This window comes from Bombina bombina, chromosome 6, assembly GCF_027579735.1.
Source record: "Bombina bombina isolate aBomBom1 chromosome 6, aBomBom1.pri, whole genome shotgun sequence".
Classification (NCBI taxonomy): domain Eukaryota; kingdom Metazoa; phylum Chordata; class Amphibia; order Anura; family Bombinatoridae; genus Bombina; species Bombina bombina.
In genome coordinates, this window is record NC_069504.1 from 896,661,569 (window position 1) to 896,680,715 (window position 19,147).

At 39.4% G+C, this 19,147-nt stretch overlaps 1 protein-coding gene across 10 annotated transcripts in view; it reads right to left on the minus strand.

Moving 5' to 3' along the window:
* The window catches only part of KIF23 (kinesin family member 23), a 263,401-nt gene that overhangs the window by 180,736 nt on the left and 63,518 nt on the right, over positions 1-19,147 (minus strand). For 8 of the 10 annotated variants that reach the window (XM_053718482.1, XM_053718481.1, XM_053718489.1 and 5 more), the window contains exons 2-10: positions 11,150-11,219; positions 10,119-10,247; positions 9,604-9,709; positions 9,388-9,524; positions 8,530-8,645; positions 8,262-8,432; positions 7,285-7,317; positions 6,162-6,274; positions 4,770-4,891 (exon numbers count right to left, since the gene is read on the minus strand). In XM_053718482.1, coding sequence (XP_053574457.1) covers positions 4,770-4,891; positions 6,162-6,274; positions 7,285-7,317; positions 8,262-8,432; positions 8,530-8,645; positions 9,388-9,524; positions 9,604-9,709; positions 10,119-10,247; positions 11,150-11,219 — 997 coding nt within the window. The remainder of the gene's footprint in view (positions 1-4,769; positions 4,892-6,161; positions 6,275-7,284; positions 7,318-8,261; positions 8,433-8,529; positions 8,646-9,387; positions 9,525-9,603; positions 9,710-10,118; positions 10,248-11,149; positions 11,220-19,147) is intronic. The other 2 variants (XM_053718483.1, XM_053718487.1) reach the window with 1 other exon arrangement.

Consider the following 19,147-nt stretch of genomic DNA (forward strand, 5'->3'; position numbering starts at 1 on the left):
ACAGACAGAGACACACAGACAGACAGACACACACAGACAGAGACACACAGACAGACAGAGACACACAGACAGACAGAGACACACAGACAGACAGAGACACACAGACAGACAGAGACACACAGACAGACAGAGACACACAGACAGACAGAGACACACAGACAGACAGAGACACACAGACAGACAGAGACACACACACAGACAGAGACACACACACAGACAGAGACACACACACAGACAGAGACACACACACAGACAGAGACACACACACAGACAGAGACACACACACAGACAGAGACACACACACAGACAGAGACACACAGACAGACAGAGACACACAGAGAGACTGCCCCCTACTAGATCCGGTCCCGGATCGGGGGCCGACCCTTCATGCTGACTTGGAAACAGCAGTAGGCTTCTTGGATTGTTAACCCTTGTTCCAAGACTGGTTGGGTCTCTAAGTGGACTTGGTTTGTGAATAGTTCCCATCCTGTTTAGAGGAAGAGGAGTGGGGAACTCCCTTGTAAGGAATGGCCAAAAGCTTAGACTAAGATGACACATCAGCAGACCAAGATTTCAACCATAAGGCTCTACGCGCTAAGATGGAAAGTCCTGAACTCTTATTTACCAATTTGGTAATCCAGTTTCTTATCCATAGGGTCTTTGAAGGCACAACAATCCTCGATAGGGATAGTAGTTTGTTTAGCTAAGGTGGAAATATCTCCCTCCACCTTAGGAACCGTCTACACTAACACAGGCAAAGAGAATGACTGGAGTGGGAGGGAAGGGAGGAGCTATATATACACACAGCTCTGCTGTGGTGCTCTTTGATTCCTCCTGCTGACCAGGAGGCGATATCCCACAAGGATGAAATCCGTGGACTCATATCTTGTAAAAGAAATACTGTGCCTTTAAGAAATGAACCGTCTAACAATCTGTTTTGTTTTTAGTGCAAATCAGCTAGACGATTTCTAACATGTAATCAAGCAGCACCTCGCCTTAACAGCTCTGCTGAGGCGCCTAACTGCCCCCACGGTCCACCGACCACTCTCAGCCACAAGTCCGGATCGATCCTACAACGCCCAAGACCGCCTGCTTAGCTCACAACCATGCGGTCGTGGCGTCACTAGCGATAGCTCCTACAGACAGTCGGGGCTTTCCGGAAGTAAATGTACGCTGCGCGGCTATTTTCCAAGCCCCAGCGCGCCAAAGGAAGCCCCGCCCTTCATGGGCGTCACCTAAGCCACCCGTGAAAAAGCGCCGTAGCCCTGCATAGTTTTAGCCAACCGTAACAAACGTGTTTGTCGCAACTAAAAAGTCTGACAAAGTGCCACAAAAAACACCCAGCCATGAACCGGAGTCTCCGGTAACATATCCCCATTACACATTAGGCAGTGACCTGTAGGGAGCCCTCACAGTAATAGTCCATTATATAAAAGTTCAGACTTGACGGTACATGTGAAAAAGGAAATTTATGCTTACCTGATAAAATGGATTTCTTCTACGATACGACGAGTCCACAGATTTCATCCTTACTTGTGGGATATTATCCTCCTGCTAACAGGAAGTGGCAAAGAGCACCACAGCAGAGCTGTATATATAGCTCCTCCCTTCCGCTCCACCTCCAGTCATTCGACCGAAGGTTATAGGAAGAGAAAGGAAAAGCTAAAAGGTGCAGAGGTGACTGAAGTAAATAATAAAAACTAAAATCTGTCTTCAATTGACAGGGAGGGCCGTGGACTCGTATCGTAGAAGAAATCAATTTATCAGGCAAGCATAAAATTTCCTTTTCTTCTACAAGATACGAGTCCACGGATTTCATCCTTACTTGTGGGATACAATACCAAAGCTACAGGACACGGATGAAAGGGAGGGACAAGACAGAGACCTAAACGGAAGGCACCACTGCTTGAAGAACTTTTCTCCCAAAAAGAGCCTCAGAAGAAGCAAAAGTATCAAATTTGTAAAAAGTATGAAGGGACGACCAAGTCGCAGCCTTACAAATCTGTTCGACAGATGCATCGTTTTTAAAGGCCCATGTGGAAGCCACAGTAGCCTAGTAGAATGAGCCGTAATTCTTTCAGGAGGCTGCTGTCCAGCAGTCTCATATGCCAGGCGAATGATACTTCTCAGCCAAAAAGAAAGAGGTAGCCGTAGCTTTCCGACCCCTACGCTTTCCTGAATAAACAAAGAATAATGAAGATGATTGACGGAAATCCTTAGTTGCCTGTAAATAGAATTTTATGGCATGGACCACGTCCAGGTTATGTAACAGACGCTCCTTCTTAGAAGAAGGATTAGGAGACAATGAAGGAAGGAACAACAATTTTCTGATTAATATTCTTATTAGAAACAAACTTAGGAAGAAAACCAGGTTTGGCATGTAAAACCGCTTTATCAGAATGAAATATGAGATAAGGTGAATCACACCAACGCTGAAAGCTCAGAAATTATTCGAGCAGAAGAAATAGCGACCAAAACAGAACTTTCCAAGATAACAATTTAATATATATGGAATGCATAGGTTCAAAACGGCACCCCTTGAAGAACTCGAAGAACTAAATTTAAACTCCAGGGAGGAGTAATTGGTCTAAATACAGGCTTAAATCTAGATAGAGCCTGACAAAAAGACTGAACATCTGGCATATCTGCCAAAAGCTTGTGAAACAAAATTGACAAAGCCGAAATTTGTCCTTTTAAAAAAAAACTTGCCGATAACCCTTTCTCCAATCCTTCTTGGAGAAAACACAGAATCCTGGGAATCCTAACTTTACGCCACAAGTAACCCTTGGATTCACACCAATAAAGATATTTACGCCCTATCTTATGATAGATTTTTCTAGTGACAGGCTTTCTAGCCTGTATCAAAGTACTGATGACTGAATCAGAGAATCCTCAATTAGATAAACTCAAGCGTTCAATCTCCACGCAGTCAGCTGCAGAAAAATTAGATTTGGATGTTGGAAAGGACCTTGAATGAGAAGGTCCTGTTTCAAAGGGAGTTTCCACGGTGGCAGAGAGGACATGTCCACTAAATCCGCATACCAAGTCCTGCGTGGCCACACAGGCGCTATCAGGATTACTGAAGCTCTCTCCTGTTTGATTCGAGCAATCACGCGTGGAAGGAGAGGAAACGGTGGAAACACATAAGCTAGGCTGAACGACCAAGGCATCTATCAGTTCGGCCTGAGGATCCCTCGACCTGGATCCGTATCTTGGAAGCTTGGCATTCTGTTGAGATGCCATCAGATCCAATTCCGGTCTGCCCCATCAGAGCATCAGTGAGGCAAACACCTACGGATGGAGTTCCCACTCCCCCGGATGAAAAATCTGCTGACTTAGAAAATCTGCTTCCCAGTTCTCTACTCCTGGGATGTAAATTGCAGACAGATAAGAGTGGGCCTCCGCCCATCGAATTATCTTGGATACTTCTATCATCGCTAAGGAACTCCTTGTTCTCCCCTGATGATTGATATATGCCACAGTCGTGATGTTGTCCGACTGGAAGCTGATGAATTTGTTCAAAGCCAACTGAGGCCACGCCTGAAGCGCATTGAATATTGATCTCAGTTCCAGAATTCCTAGTATAACACAGGCAAAGAGAATGACAAGCTATATTTACAGCTCTGCTGTGGTGCTCTTTGCCTCCTCCTGCTGACCAGGAGGCGATATCCCATAAGTAAGGATGAAAACCGTGGACTCGCCATATCTTGTAAAAGAAATTTCCTTTTACACCTTCCCTGCAACATGGGGAAAGCGGACAAGGGATACCTGGGAAGCAATGTCTTGTACAGGATTGCAAGAGGAAACACAGGGCAATGTATGTGGAGACTGAAAAAGTTGGGACGCTTGAGGAGAAAGTTGCAGCATATCTGCAACAGGAAGCACCTGAACAGCATTTGCCTGGGATAATGGTGGCTCATGGTCAAATATTTTCTCTCTATAAAAGTTCTCTCAATGCATGAGGAAAGAAAAGGAACTGGGGGTTCCAACTGAGCATTAAAACATAACTGACAAGCAGCAACTTCGCCTGGGATAATGGTTTGAAAAGCCTCTTGATCCATCTTATGTAATAAATAAGAATAAAGTTTAAAAATAAAAACTAAGTGTACTGTGTCTTTAAATAGAAATGTGTGTTAGCGCAACAAACCAAAATAGACCTCAGGCTACCTATACACCTCAGTAGCTTTACTGAGGTGCCTACCTGTCCTACAGCTTGTTTTCAAATACGGAGCAGTTAGAGCCCTAACTGCCTAAAAAAAAAAAAAAAAAAAAAAAAAGGCTTACAACAGTAATCTCCATGACCAAAAGTTAAACTATAAAAACTGCTATAACACACCGAGCCACCATAAATCATCTCACAGTCAATGCCCAAACTGCCTAAAAGTAACCCCAAACATGAAGGTTTAATAAAGTCCCATATTAAATAAGACAGCTTTTAGCTGTAACAAGTGCCAGCAATCGCCTTGCAAAAGAAAATTAAAATGGCACTTACCTGAAAGTGCTGTCCGGCAGCAGGACAGCTCTATCTTGAAGAAAACTTCACCTCCTCCTTGCACTACAGGCAAAGAGAATGTCTGGGGGTTTGTGGGTAAGGGAGTGATTATTTAACAGCTTTGCTGTGGTGTTCTTTGCCTCCTCCTGCTGGCCAGGAGTGATGTTCTTAACAGTAATTGATGATGATCCGTGGACTCACCGTGTCATTACAAAGAAACAATGACTTTGTTCAATGACTGAATATACAGAAAGTATCTATGAAAAAGAGCACTTGCCTGAAGTACATTATCTCCATCAGCATCAAGCGGGGCCTGCGCCAACTTAATCATAAAAACACTGTGTGAGCGACTGGATTCTCTGTTCAGCGTTGTGTTTGCTATCCTCCTCCTTTTTTGGCCTGTAATGTTGAAGTATAAGTAAAAATTATAAAAGCAGATTGTCTAAAATATATCACTAAAATGTACAACAGCATTAAGAGTGTAAACTACAAATTTGTAGCAGAGATTCTCCACAGAAAATGTTGCCAGGCAGGTATAATTATTAAGTTGCCAGGTGGGTGCAGTTATAAATGTTATACAAGCTTTAACAAAATTGATGTAATGATAACTTATGCAAACAAAACATTGAGAAAAAAGAACCATCATAATTTTAGCCTAATATTGGCTTACATTTTAGCCGGGTGGTGTGTCCATTAAATATGTCCTGGGGTGAACACTAAAGAACTTTTTGGCTCATGTGGTCCAGTCAGATAGTAGGGTGACAACCATCTAGCTAGATTTCACCATTGAAATATAAGCTTCTTTAGTATAGTCCGATTCATTACACAAGGGCTCAATTTATCAATCCATACAGGGGCGAATATGTATGCCCCTGTCCGCCCAAATTCTCCACTGGCGGGCAGCAAGCCGCTGGTCGAATTTACCATTGCACACGAGCGCTCCTTTGCTCTCGTGCAACCTCGCCCCCACAGTGTCAGGAGCCGTCAATCTCCGGTCGGACGAGACCAAGGAGATTAAAATTCTCTACCTAAGAGGTGAAAAACAGGGTAGGGAAGCAGCGGTCTAATGACCGCTGCTTGATAAATCCTGACTGCAGGTTCTCTTGTGCAAACTGGCAGTCAAAGGGAGGAGAAGGACCTCATAAATCGAGCCCTATATGGCAGAAGATAGTTTCATTTTAGAAGATGTGTTTTATTAGTACAATAAGGTCCAATTTAAAGGAACATGAAACCCAACTTTTTATCCTCTCATTCAGATAAGGCAAAACAACTTTCCAATTTACTTCTATTCTCTTCTTTTTCTTGGTATCCTTTGTTGAAGGATCAGGAATGCACTACGAGGAGCTACCTAAACACATCAAGCGAGCGAATGCCAAGAGGCACCTATGCACAGCTACCAATCCGCAAGAACCCAAGGTGTTTTTCTGCCCCTGAGCCTACCTACGCTTTTCAACAAAGGAAGTAGAACAGAAGTAAATTTAATTTATTTTTTTTAAATTACATGCTCTACCTGAATCGCTAAGAAGAAAAAAAAAAAGGGGGTAAAACTCCCTTTAAGCAAATCACAATTCTTTGAATTTACTGTAAACTTATATAACTTAAAATGTCACAAAATAAAATGTCTACCAAACCAAGACTAAAGGTTTTTTTTATGGATTAAGCATTTCACCTTTCCAGAAGACATCAAAGGCCTCTTCAGTAGATTTGACCTCCACTTCTGTGCATCCCGCAATATACATGTTGTGGTTCTGGTCTTCCCGTAATATTTTGGATTGTGGAGGTCTGAGGGAGGGAAGAGGAAATAAAATTAAAAAAATAGTAAAGAACAAAAGGAAATAAGGACATTAGACTAGAGAACAGCAGCATAAGCACTCGCAGAGCAGGGTTAGGAGACTGCATGAGTGCTTAAAGCTACAAAATGTGTTGACTAGGAGTTTAATTTCACTGCCACTTGTTCAACTACCACAGTTATAAACAAAAGTTACATAAAAAAAAAAAAAAGGACATGAAAGTCAAAACTACAGTTATGATTCAGAAAGTTTCAAGTTTACTTCACTTACTGAGAAAAAGAAGATAGATTACTGTGCTTATTTATTTTGTAGGGTGCGTGAAAAAAGTGTGGTATACAAGATAATAATGAACAGATTTCTCAGCATGTTTTAACTATATGGAGGGTTTCTTTTTCCACAAAATATTGTAATTTTTATTTCCTTACTGAAACATCCCCCTTCACCATAAAACGGCGCATCGCGCATGCACAAATCAAGGGACCACGCAGGTTTGAGTAGTTTCATGTTGGAGAGGAGTACAAGATCAGGATGAAGCTTGGGTAGGAGGGCTCAGGCGGTCATCTCAAAACAGCCGAAGATGAACTAGTAACTATTTTTACTTTCACACTATATATCTATTAACATTGGGATACTGTTTGCAGTACTAATCGTTGCAAACATTAGCTAAATAAGTTGGAACATTTTTTAGGTTGACTGTCCCTTTAAGTTTTTATTTATTTTGTGTTTGTTTTTTTTAACTCCTCTTCATGAGAGTGTACGGACAGATCAGAATCAAATGTTGAATTCTGACTTCCACTACCCTTTACTAAATGCTTTTCTTTTGTAGGTTGCATGGCAAACTTTAAAAAAAAAAAAAAAAAAAAAAGTTTAAGAAACAAAGTAAGCAGAGCATGCACACATTTCTATCAACTACAAAGCTTCTACAAAGGAAAAAAAAAAAAAATTAGACGAGTTTACAAGGCAAAAGAAAACATAGAAAGTAGTTGGACAACAGGCACATACATAAACTCTGTATTCCTTCCGGGCGTGTTCCACCTGACAAATAAACAGGAACATGTTATACTCCATACTATATAACTTCATATTAATGGTAGGGCAAAAGGAAACAGATACTCATTAGCTCTGCTAACACTAAAATTTGTACTTAAAACTACAATTAAAAGGGTTCTTGAAAGCAATATTTTATTTATTAACACAAAAAGTGAAATTGCTTACAACGGATATTAGAAACCCCAGTTAATGTATGTAAACAACTGATGGTGCAGAATACTTGCTAACCACAAACCTCAACAGCTGCAATGACAGGGAATATTAGCCTTAAAATGATTGTAAACTTTAAGGAATTAAAGCCCAGAATCAAAAAATCTCAAACATCCGGTTTCCTTCAATTGTTGCATGCCCCCTTTGGCGTCCAACTCATGGAGCAACGATTGGAGGAAGCCGGATTAGTCATCAATATGCTAAAGAAAGCAGAAGATGCGGACGGAGGATCAGCTTTATGTTTACCATAATGCTAAAAAGGTAAGTATTTTAAAAAAAATAAGCACCTTTGTAAACTTTAAATAATTAAAGTGCCCCGGTTTTTAAGATTATTTTTTTGATCCTGGGATTTAATCAAAGTTTACAATCACTTTAAGCATGGGGGAGTGCTCAATCTATTCAGAAATGGATATCAGTCTTCCAAAAAAGCTGTATCTGAAAGCTAGTCACGTAAAATATACCAGAAAAAAAAAAAAGCCGTCCATACACATATAGAAGAAAAGAAAAATAGCACATTCATAAAGTAGTAACGTAACATGCTTTTAACTGTGTATTAAGCAAATGACAAAAAAAAAAAAAACCACACAAACATTAAACACAGAACAATAATGCTATCTTCTTCTGCCACCAGCTGAAAACATCATGCCTAATGGATGAAAATGATGCAAGAACAATTTTTGGCACCAAGTTGGTAATTATGGATAGAGAAAGCCACTCACTTTGGTTTGATGGGATCCATAGAGACTTCTTCTAGGAGATCATAGATATAGTTGTTGTAAATCTCAATGTAAGACACAAAGACGCTGTATACACTATCCTCATCCACCTCCTCCACCTTGCAGTGGTCCTGAATATTTATCATATCTGCAAACTCCGGCTCTATTTTTTGCCTTAACGTAACAGGGAAATAAAGAGGCAAGGACAAATAGATAAGTGGTTTTATTTAGAAAACAAACAAAACTGGAATAAAACTGGAAGTCCACTTACCTGCTCAAAGGGGTCCTGGATATCACCTGAGGTTGGACCTCTCTCTTCTGCCTCTCCAAAAGGGCATCCACCTCATTCTGCACATCCATACCGTTCTTATCATCCATTTTAAAAACCTAGGTAGCAAAATTTATGACAACTCAGCAAAGCTAAGGGAACAAATATTTAGAGGGGAAAAAAAGTTTGTGTGCTTGTTTCTATATCAACCAATATTCACCTATATTCAATCTGGATTCAAAAACTGAAGATTCAACGTAAATAAGATTTTTTTTTATTACTGCATGGTACAAAAATATAAAAGCATTTTTTTTCTCTTCTTTTATGGATTGTTAAATACAGTAAAGACCTTTGCAATTATAGGAGTTTAACGCAGCCATACAATACAATAACATTAGTGACACTTTTTTAAATGGATTAAAGCCATGTTTGCTGCCGTTGTTTTTAAGCAACCATTAAATGCTAAGTACATTTTATAAGCATTGTATTGAGGTTATTCTGTGTCCCTCTAGTCATACTTGAATGACAAGAGCTAGAAATCTAGCATTCCACTGCTGACCTGTCTACTCATGCGCAGGAACTCTCCATCAGACACCTTCAGTGTAACCTAAGTTTCATAATGGCAGCAGCAATAATTAGGAGGTGCATGAAATGTAAAGTAGGAAACATTTATTGCAAAGTTGTCGTACTATGCTTAATTATGTTATATTACAGTCTCAAGACATTTACTGTACTTTAAGTCATCCTGAGTTTGAGTAACCTCAACAAATGGAAATAAAATGGCAACCACTTCTAAAGTATACCAAACTTCAAACCTAAATTTAACAAAATACTAGGCCTAAATATGAAGTAAACACATACATATCTCTTGGCTTGAAAACCTCCAATGCTGTTAAAGATCATATCTAAACATCGTGGTAAGAGTCCTCCTTCCCCTGGGGATCCAGTCATGGTGTGAGTTTTGCCACTTCCAGTCACTCCATATGTGAACAGAAGCCCTAAATGTACAAAAAATGCGGTTTAGGTTTTACCAGAGATTTACAAAGCAATTTCACAAATTCATTAAAAAAAACCTACCATTTTTGCCACGGATTAAATCTTCTACTAAAGGCTTGGCAACAACGTCAAACAGCTCTTTTTGAGTCACCAGAGTTCCAAACACTTGTTTGAAAGAATACTGAGTCTTAAAAAAAAAAAAAAAAAAGTTATTAAGCCTAAAAACCATGAACTGTAAACTTATAATGTTAAAAGGAGCATTCAAATGCAAATGCATGCTCTAATTCATGCTCTAATTGAACACAGCACACATTTTTTGCATTAGTAAGACTAGATTACTGTATTAGCACCCATAAAAGATGTTAAACACTTAGGTAAAGCCCTACTGCGGAGCTGGAAACATTACAGATCTTAATCAGGACACAGCAGTTGATTGCTGGAGTTATGCAACTGATGCTCCTGATTGGCTCGTTGACAATGTCCTGCAGCTCCAGAGCTGGACTTTTCCTATGTAATCTGGGCTAAATTGAAACATAAAGGTAAAACATTTTTTTAATAGACAAAATGGCAGTCCCATGTAGCTCAGCCTAACTCACCTCCTTGTATTCCCCATTTCGATTAACTTTACACCCATCAGGAGGGTGTAGCTGCACGGTTGTCTCATTAATCACTTCAATGCAGCACTCTTGGTCTGGGGGAATGAGGGGACGCACTCTGCAGTAAACCTTAGAGATTACAGAAACAGTCACACAGATGGTAGACAATCATTTCACATTTTCTTGCACCACTACCAATTTAGATATAAGAATTTACACAACGCTTTGATGCAACTGTAACCGGTAGGTAATCAAGCGATACCACATTAACAAGTATTGACAGCATTTTTACAGATACAGTTTTGGTAGCAATAAATGTAAGACTAAAATAATGCATTGAAACAGCCATGTGAAGATATATACTGTCATTTATAAATATATATATTTATTGCAATCACACTGCATTTTATGTACTCCTGGTTTTAAGAAACACTAAAAGCTACATAAACCTTTGTTCCCTTTCAATACTGAAAAGCAGGTGCTCATTTAGGCTTTATTCTACCCTAGACACAAAACACACTTCTGTGCCCCAGCACACATTTTATATCTTGTTTCACCCACATCTACTGTCCACAAAACCATAGTGTGTAACACATTATTGCTAGAGACACTAAGAAGCGCTTGTGGCACAGTGCATACATTCCCGCTGTACAGAACAAGGATCCCTCTAGTGGTTTGTTTGTGTGCGCTACTGAATATACCCAATACTGATGCTATGCACAACACTTTATAACTCCCACATTGCACATAACTGCATCCTACAACAGCCAGCACAGAGATTTGTCATGGTGGTGGATAGTATTGTGCCATATAGATCATGCTATTTACATTACATTCATAACAAAGGCAAATATTGTATAATTATAACCCCAGATGCAGATAAAGTTCTTAAGTGGCAAAACGGAATGGCCAGAATAGTTTGGCAGTTTTTCTCTTGTTAACTATACCCTTCCCTCTCTTTCAGCACTACTTGCCATCAACTGCATTACCTGAAAATAAAAAATACCTTCATATAGCAGATTTACTCTTACCCCAACTGGATCCTTCTGGCTAGTGTTGGATGGTTTCTTTGGCGGGGGCCTCCTTGGGGTCTTTGTTCGGCTGAGGGAGAACACAGGATTAATACTTGCAACAAATTAACGGCTTGAAGTGTTTAAGGGCCATAATAAAATTTAAAAATGCCCTAATTTGTTAGAGCATGTAATTCTACTGTTGGCACCCCTAAATCCATTGAAAATGGTCCCCTAAATGATTGTATGGTACACCAGTAGATAGCAGTTTTCATCAGAGGGAGCCATCTGTCCTTGGGATCACTGGTGTACTAAAACACACCTCCAGATAGTTTCAAATTAAACATACTATGGGATAAATGTATAATCCCTGCAGGTTTGCAATTAGTGAACCTGTCCTCCTGCAATCGCCACTTGCAACGTTTAATTGCAGGGCAAAATTTAACATTGCACAAGAGTATTCTTGTGCAATGCCGCCCCCTGCTTTAGCGCAACCAATTGCACTAGAGCAGGAGATGCCAATCACCCCGAACGAGTGAACCTCTGGGCGATTGATCTTGCCAATTCTGAGGTGGCAGGGAAAAAAAAAAAAAGTTTTGGTTCTTAACCCTTTGAGTGCTAAGCACTTTCCCACCTGGGTGCTAAGCTGTTTTAAGGGTTTGTTTGTTTGTTTTTTTAAATATATATTTCTTTTAACTATTCCCCCCCCCCCCAAGATCCCCAAAATCTTACACTGTTGGAAAGGTTAGGGTCTGTAGCTGCCTAGATGCCTGAGATACAGGCTTCTAAGCAGCATGCCCCCTATTCCTATACTTAACATTGCAAATTTTAAATAAAGTTGCGCAGTGACGTCATTGCACATGACGTCACCACGCATAACGTGAAGCCCCGACGATGCCTGTCACTATACAGGCCTGATCACCGGGGTGGAAGCCTCCAGATCTCCCTCAAGGTGGGAGAGTGCTAGCGACGGCTCTGAGCCGTCGTTAGCACCCGAGTGGAAAACTCTGCGACGGCTCAGAGCCATCGTTGGCACTGAAAGGGTTAAAAAAAAAAAAAAAAGTACATGAAACCCAAAATGTTTTTCATGATTCATATACATAATACAATTTTAAATAACTTTCCAATTTACTTCTGTTTAATTTGCTTCCTTCTCTTAGGCAAAACTCACCCAACATTAAACATTGCAATTATAAATTAAATAAAATCTACCTTTTCATTTTCAAAAACGAAGCTCCCTTTAGCCGAAAAATAAACTTTTATTTCATGTCACTGACGTCACGTTAAAGGGACACTCATTTTTTCTTTGCATAAATGTTTTGTAGATGATTTATATAGCCCATAAAGTTTTTAAAAAAAAATAAATGTATAGTTTTGCTTATTTTTAAATAACATTGCTCTGATTTTCAGACTCCTAACCAAGCCCCAAAGTTTTATGTGAATACCATCAGCTACCTTCTCCAGCTTGCTCCTGTTTGTGTAAAGGGTCTTTTCATATGCAAAAGAAGGGGGAAGGGGGGAGTGTCTTATTTGCCACTTGCAGTGGGCTTTCCAGCTACCTTTTCAACAGAGCCAAACTGACAGCTCCTAATTAAGTTTTTAAACAGTTTTATACTGGATTTTTATATCAGTATCTGTGCATCGTATTCTTTATAGTAGTGTCTATTGCATGCAGTTATATGAAAATGAGTATCCTGTCCCTTTAACCAGCCCTCAAATGTGGGCCGTCTAAGCAATAACATTCTGGCCAATCGCATCCCCAGTATTAACATGTAATTAAAATATAATTTCATCATTAAACGCATGCGCAATCGTTTTCTATTAGTATCGCATGCGCATATTGCGGCATAGAAGCCAACATCACCGACAGCAGAGAAAATGACGCATGCGCACACTGCGCAGCATACTCATCTGAAGCTGGATCAACAGAGAGTGTCTTCTTAGCCCTTAGACGGTGACGTTGCCGATGACGTTGGACACAATGCGCATGCGCGACTACATGCGTTAGTCGCCATGTTCCAACTGGAGTTGTCCTCCAGGATTGGAATACAGTTGGGGAGTATAAATACGTGGGTTTGGAAAAAGGTGAAAATTATTAAACTGATATAGGGCTGCAACTAACGATTATTTTCATAATCGATTAATCGGCCGATTATTTTTTCGATTAAATCGACTAATCGGATAAAAAGGGAAGCAATAATAGTTTTCTATGTTTTAAATAAAATCCACATAATGAGTGTTACAAATATAAACTTCAGACTAAAACTTTACATTAACACAACTGTTTCTTCAATTTTTAAGCAGCAGAGCACAGATTTATAATTATACAAAACAAAACCACAAACTGTTTGAAAAGAGGTAGAACCAGAAAGAGTTAGACTATCACTGTTAATAACATTCTGTTATTCACTCTTTCAGAAACTTTGTATTGAAATGCAAACATCTCAACATGTCCACATGCTTCTGGCTAAGGCTGGTTCTCTGTTTGCAGCTATATTTCCTGCAGCAGAGAAAAGGCTGTTGAGGTGCATAAGTAGGGCTTTGCCAATTTCACCAAAGTGGGAAATTTATCTTTGTTAGCTCTTCACCAATGCTAAGTGTTTTCTACCTTGGCAAGGGGCCTCTAAATAAAGTAATCCTTGACTTCATTCTAACATAAAAATATCTTGAATATCTATATGCAATGGTAAATAACCAGCTATAAGGTTAGGGGAAATATCTAGTCCACTCTAAAAATAACGAATATATACTTATAAAGGTTGAATCTGGTACATATCTCAATTTATTAAAAACTAAATCAAAAGCGCTAAGGACTGTATATCAATAACAGGACAAAGCCTTACACATTTATTTATACAGTACATATAATCAGCAATAGCAAGCAATCTGTTAATAATTGTGCAAACAGATAATAGTGCACATCAATTTAAATAACTCCCATCAATCTAGGGGCAAGGTGTAAACAACAAGCTTGGCACTATATCATGAAAAGCATAGTTCCAAATCACCAGATTTAATATAAACAATCCAAATGATGACTATTATATCTGGGTTGCACATAAGCCAGGGGTAGTTGTAAACGTATACTGTCCTGAAAAAGTGAAAAGTAGACGTCTGTAGACGTCCTTTAGGCTAAGGACATAACCATAAAACACAATACCATATGCAGGAGTTCATTGGAGTGAAGCAGCTGGTGTGCACAGACCAACTAATTGCAAACCAACTAATCAATTAATCGATTATGAGATTCGTTGACAACTATTTTCATAATCGATTATTATCGATTATGACGATTAGTTGTTGCAGCTCTAAACTGATATATTGCAAACGACAAAGATTTGAAATAGGATGTACTTTAAAAAAGTAATTATTTATTGGTATACTATTGTTAGAACACAAGTGAATATTTGACTACAGTGTCCCTTTAAGGAGCAACAAAGAACCTAGGATACAGATTTCTTTCATGTAATTAGCAAGAGTCCATGAGCTAGTGACATATGGGATATACATTCCTACCAGGAGGGGCAAAGTTTCCCAAACCTTAAAATGCCTATAAATACACCCCTCACCACACCCACAATTCAGTTTTACAAACTTTGCCTCCGATGGAGGTGGTGAAGTTTGTGCTAGATTCTACGTTGATATGCGCTCCGCAGCAAGTTGGAGCCCGGTTTTCCTCTCAGCGTGCAGTGAATGTCAGAGGGATGTGAGGAGAGTATTGCCTATTTGAATGCAGTGATCTCCTTCTACGGGGTCTATTTCATAGGTTCTCTGTTATCGGTCGTAGAGATTCATCTCTTACCTCCCTTTTCAGATCGACGATATACTCTTATATATACCATTACCTCTACTGATTCTCGTTTCAGTACTGGTTTGGCTTTCTACTACTTGTAGATGAGTGTCCTGGGGTAAGTAAATCTTATTTTCTGTGACACTCTAAGCTATGGTTGGGCACTTTGTTTATAAAGTTCTAAATATATGTATTCAAACATTTATTTGCCTTGACTCAGAATGTTCAACATTCCTTATTTTTCAGACAGTCAGTTTCATATTTGGGATAAATGCATTTGTTTCAATCATTTTTTCTTACCTTAAAAAATTTGACTTTTTCCCTGTGGGCTGTTAGGCTCGCGGGGGCAGAAAATGCTTCATTTTATTGCGTCATTCTTGGCGCGGACTTTTTTGGCGCAAAATTTTTTTTCTGTTTCCGGCGTCATACGTGTCGCCGGAAGTTGCGTAATTTTTTGCGTCAAAAATGTCGGCGTTCCGGATGTGGCGTCATTTTTGGCGCCAAAAGCATTTAGGCGCCAAATAATGTGGGCGTCTTTTTTGGCGCTAAAAAATATGGGCGTCACTTTTGTCTCCACATTATTTAAGTCACATTATTTATTGCTTCTGGTTGCTAGAAGCTTGTTCACTGGCATTTTTTCCCATTCCTGAAACTGTCATTTAAGGAATTTGATCAATTTTGCTTTATATGTTGTTTTTTTCTTTTACATATTGCAAGATGTTCCACGTTGCAACTGAGTCAGAAGATACTTCAGGAAAATCACTGCCCAGTGCTGGAGCTACCAAGCTAAGTGTATCTGCTATAAACTTTGGTATCTGTTTCTCCAGCTGTTGTTTGTATTGCATGTCATGTCAAACTTATTAATGCAGATAAAATTTCCTTTAGTACTGTTACATTACCTGTTGCTGTTCCGTCAACATCTAATTTTCAGAGTGTTCCTGATAACATAAGAGATTTTATTTTTTAAATCCATTAAGAAGGCTATGTCTGTTATTTCTCCTTCTAGTATACATAAAAGTCTTTTAAAACTTCTCTTTTTTCAGATGAATTTTTAAATGAACATCATCATTCTGATACTGATAATGGTTCTTCTGGTTCAGAGGTTTCTGTCTCAGAGGTTGATGCTGATAAATCTTTGTATTTGTTCAAGATGGAATTTATTCGTTCTTTACTTAAAGAAGTATTATTTGCATTAGAAATAGAGGATTCTGGTCCTCTTGATACTAAATGTAAACGTTTAAATAAGGTTTTTAAATCTCCTGTAGTTATTCCAGAAGTGTTATCTCCCTGATGCTATTTCTGAAGTAATTTCCAGGGAATGGAATAATTTGGGTAATTTATTTACTCCTTCTAGACGTTTAAGCAATTATATCCTGTGCCATCTGACAGATTAGAGTTTTTTGGGACAAAAATCCCTAAGGTTATGGGGCTGTCTCTACTCCTGCTAATGTACTACTATTCCTACGGCAGATAGTACTTCATTTAAGGATCCTTTAGATAGGAAAATTGAATCCTTTCTAAGAAAAGCTTACTTATGTTCAGGTAATCTTCTTAGACCTGCTATATTTTTAGCGGATGTTGCTGCAGCTTCAACTTTTTGGTTAGAAGCTTTAGCGCAACAAGTAACAGATCATAATTTTATAGCATTATTATTATTCTATAACATGCTAATAATTTTATTGGTGATACCACCTTTTGATATCATTAGAGTTGATGTCAGGTATATGTCTCTAGCTATTTTAGCTAGAAAAGCTTTATGGATTAAACTTGGAATGCTGATATGTCTTCTAAGTCAACTTTGCTTTCTCTTTCTTTCCAGGGTAAATAATCATTTTCGTTCCTTTCCTCACAACAAGGAACAAAAGCCTGATCCTTCATCCTCAGGAGCGGTATCAGTTTGGAAACTATTTCCAGTTTGGAATATATCCAAGCCTTATAGAAACCTATAGCCAGCTCCTAAGTACCTATGAAGGTGCGGCCCTTATTCCAGCTCAGCTGGTATGGGGCAGATTACGTTTTCTTCAAAGAAATTTGGATCAATTCCGTTCTCAATCTCTGGTTTCAGAACATTGTTTCAGAAAGGTACAGAATTGGCTTCAAGTTAAGGCCTCCTGCTAAGAGATTTTTTTCTTTCCCGTGTCCCAGTTAACACAGCAAAGGCTCAGCATTTCTGAAATGTGTTTCAGATCTAGAGTTGGCTGGAGTATTTATGCCAGTTCCAGTTCTGGAACAGGGGCTGGGGTTTTATTTTATCTCTTCATTGTACCAAAGAAGGTCAATTCCTTCAGACCAGTTCCGGATCTATCATTATTGAATCGTTATGTTAGGATACCAACATTCAAGATGGTTACTGTAGGACTATCCTGCCTTTTGTTTAGCAAGGGCATTATATGTCTACAATAGATTTACAGGATGTGTATCTGCATATACCGATTCATCCAGATCACTTTTAGTGTCTGAGATTCTCTTTTTAGACAAGCATTACCAGTTTTTTGGCTCTACCGTTTGGCCTAGCCTCAGTTCCAAGAATTTTTTTCAAAGGTTCTCGGTGCCCTTCTTTCTGTAATCAGAGAACAGGGTTTTGGTATTTCCTTATTTGGACGATATCTTGGTACTTGCTCAGTCTTCTCATTTTCGAAGAATCTCATACGAATCGACTTGTGTTGTTTCTTCAAGTTCATGGTTGGAGGATCAATTTACCAATCAATTCATTGATTCCTCAGACAAGGGTAACCTTTTTAGGTTTCTAGATAGATTCAGTGTCTATGACTCTGTCCTTGTCAGACAAGAGAAGTTTAACATTGATATCAGCTTGTCAAAACCTTCAGTCACAATCATTCCCTTTGGTAGCCTTATGCATGGAAATGTTGGGTCTTAGGACTGCCGCATCAGATGCGATCTCCTTTGCTTGTTTTCACATGCGACCTCTTCAGCTCTGTATGCTGAACCAATGGTGCAGGGATTACTCAAAAATATCTCAATTAATATCTTTAAACCGATTTTACGACACTCTCTGACATGGTGGACAGATCACCATCGTTTAGTTCAGGGGGCTTCTTGTTCTTCCGACCTGGACTATAATCTCAACAGATGCAAGTCTTACAGGTTGGGGAACTGTGTGGGGGTATCTGACTGCACAAGGGGTTTGGGAATCTCAGGAGGTGAGATTTCCGATCAATATTTTGGAACTCCGTGCAATTTTCAGAGCTCTTCAGTCTTGGCCTCTTCTGAAGAGAGAGTTGTTCATTTGTTTTCAGATAGACAATGTCACAACTGTGGCATACATCAATCATCAAGGAGGGACTCACAGTCCTCTGGCTATGAAAGAAGTATCTCGAATTTTGGTTTGGGCGGAATCCAGCTCCTGTCTAATCTCTGCGGTTCATATCCCAGGTATGGACAATTGGAAAGCGGATTATCTCAGTCGCCAAACGTTGCATCCGGGCGAATGGTCTCTTCACCCAGAGGTATTTCTTCAGATTATTCAAATGTGGGAACTTCCAGAAATAGATCTGATGGCTTCTCATCTAAACAAGAAACTTCCCAGGTATCTGTCCAGATCCCGGGATCCTCAGGCGGAGGCAGTGGATGCATTATCACTTCCTTGGAAGTATCATCCTGCCTATATCTTTCCGCCTCTAGTTCTTCTTCCAAGAGTAATCTCCAAGATTCTGAAGGAATGCTCGTTTGTTCTGCTGGTAGCTCCGGCATGGCCTCACAGGTTTTGGTATGCGGATCTTGTCCGGATGGCCTCTTGCCAACCGTGGACTCTTCCGTTAAGACCAGACCTTCTGTCTCAAGGTCCTTTCTTCCATCAGGATCTGAAATCCTTAAATTTAAAGGTATGGAGATTGAACGCTTGATTCTTGGTCAAAGAGGTTTCTCTGACTCTGTGATTAATACTATGTTTCAGGCTCGAAAATCTGTATCCAGAGAGATATATTATAGAGTCTGGAAGACTTATATTTCTTGGTGTCTTTCTCATCATTTTTCTTGGCATTCTTTTAGAATACCGAGAATATTACAGTTTCTTCAGGATGGTTTAGATAAGGGTTTGTCCGCAAGTTCCTTGAAAGGACAAATCTCTGCTCTTTCTGTTCTTTTTCACAGAAAGATTGCTATTCTTCCTGATATTCATTGTTTTGTACAAGCTTTGGTTCGTATAAAGCCTGTCATTAAGTCAATTTCTCCTCGGAGTTTGAATTTGGTTCTGGGGGCTCTTCAAGCTC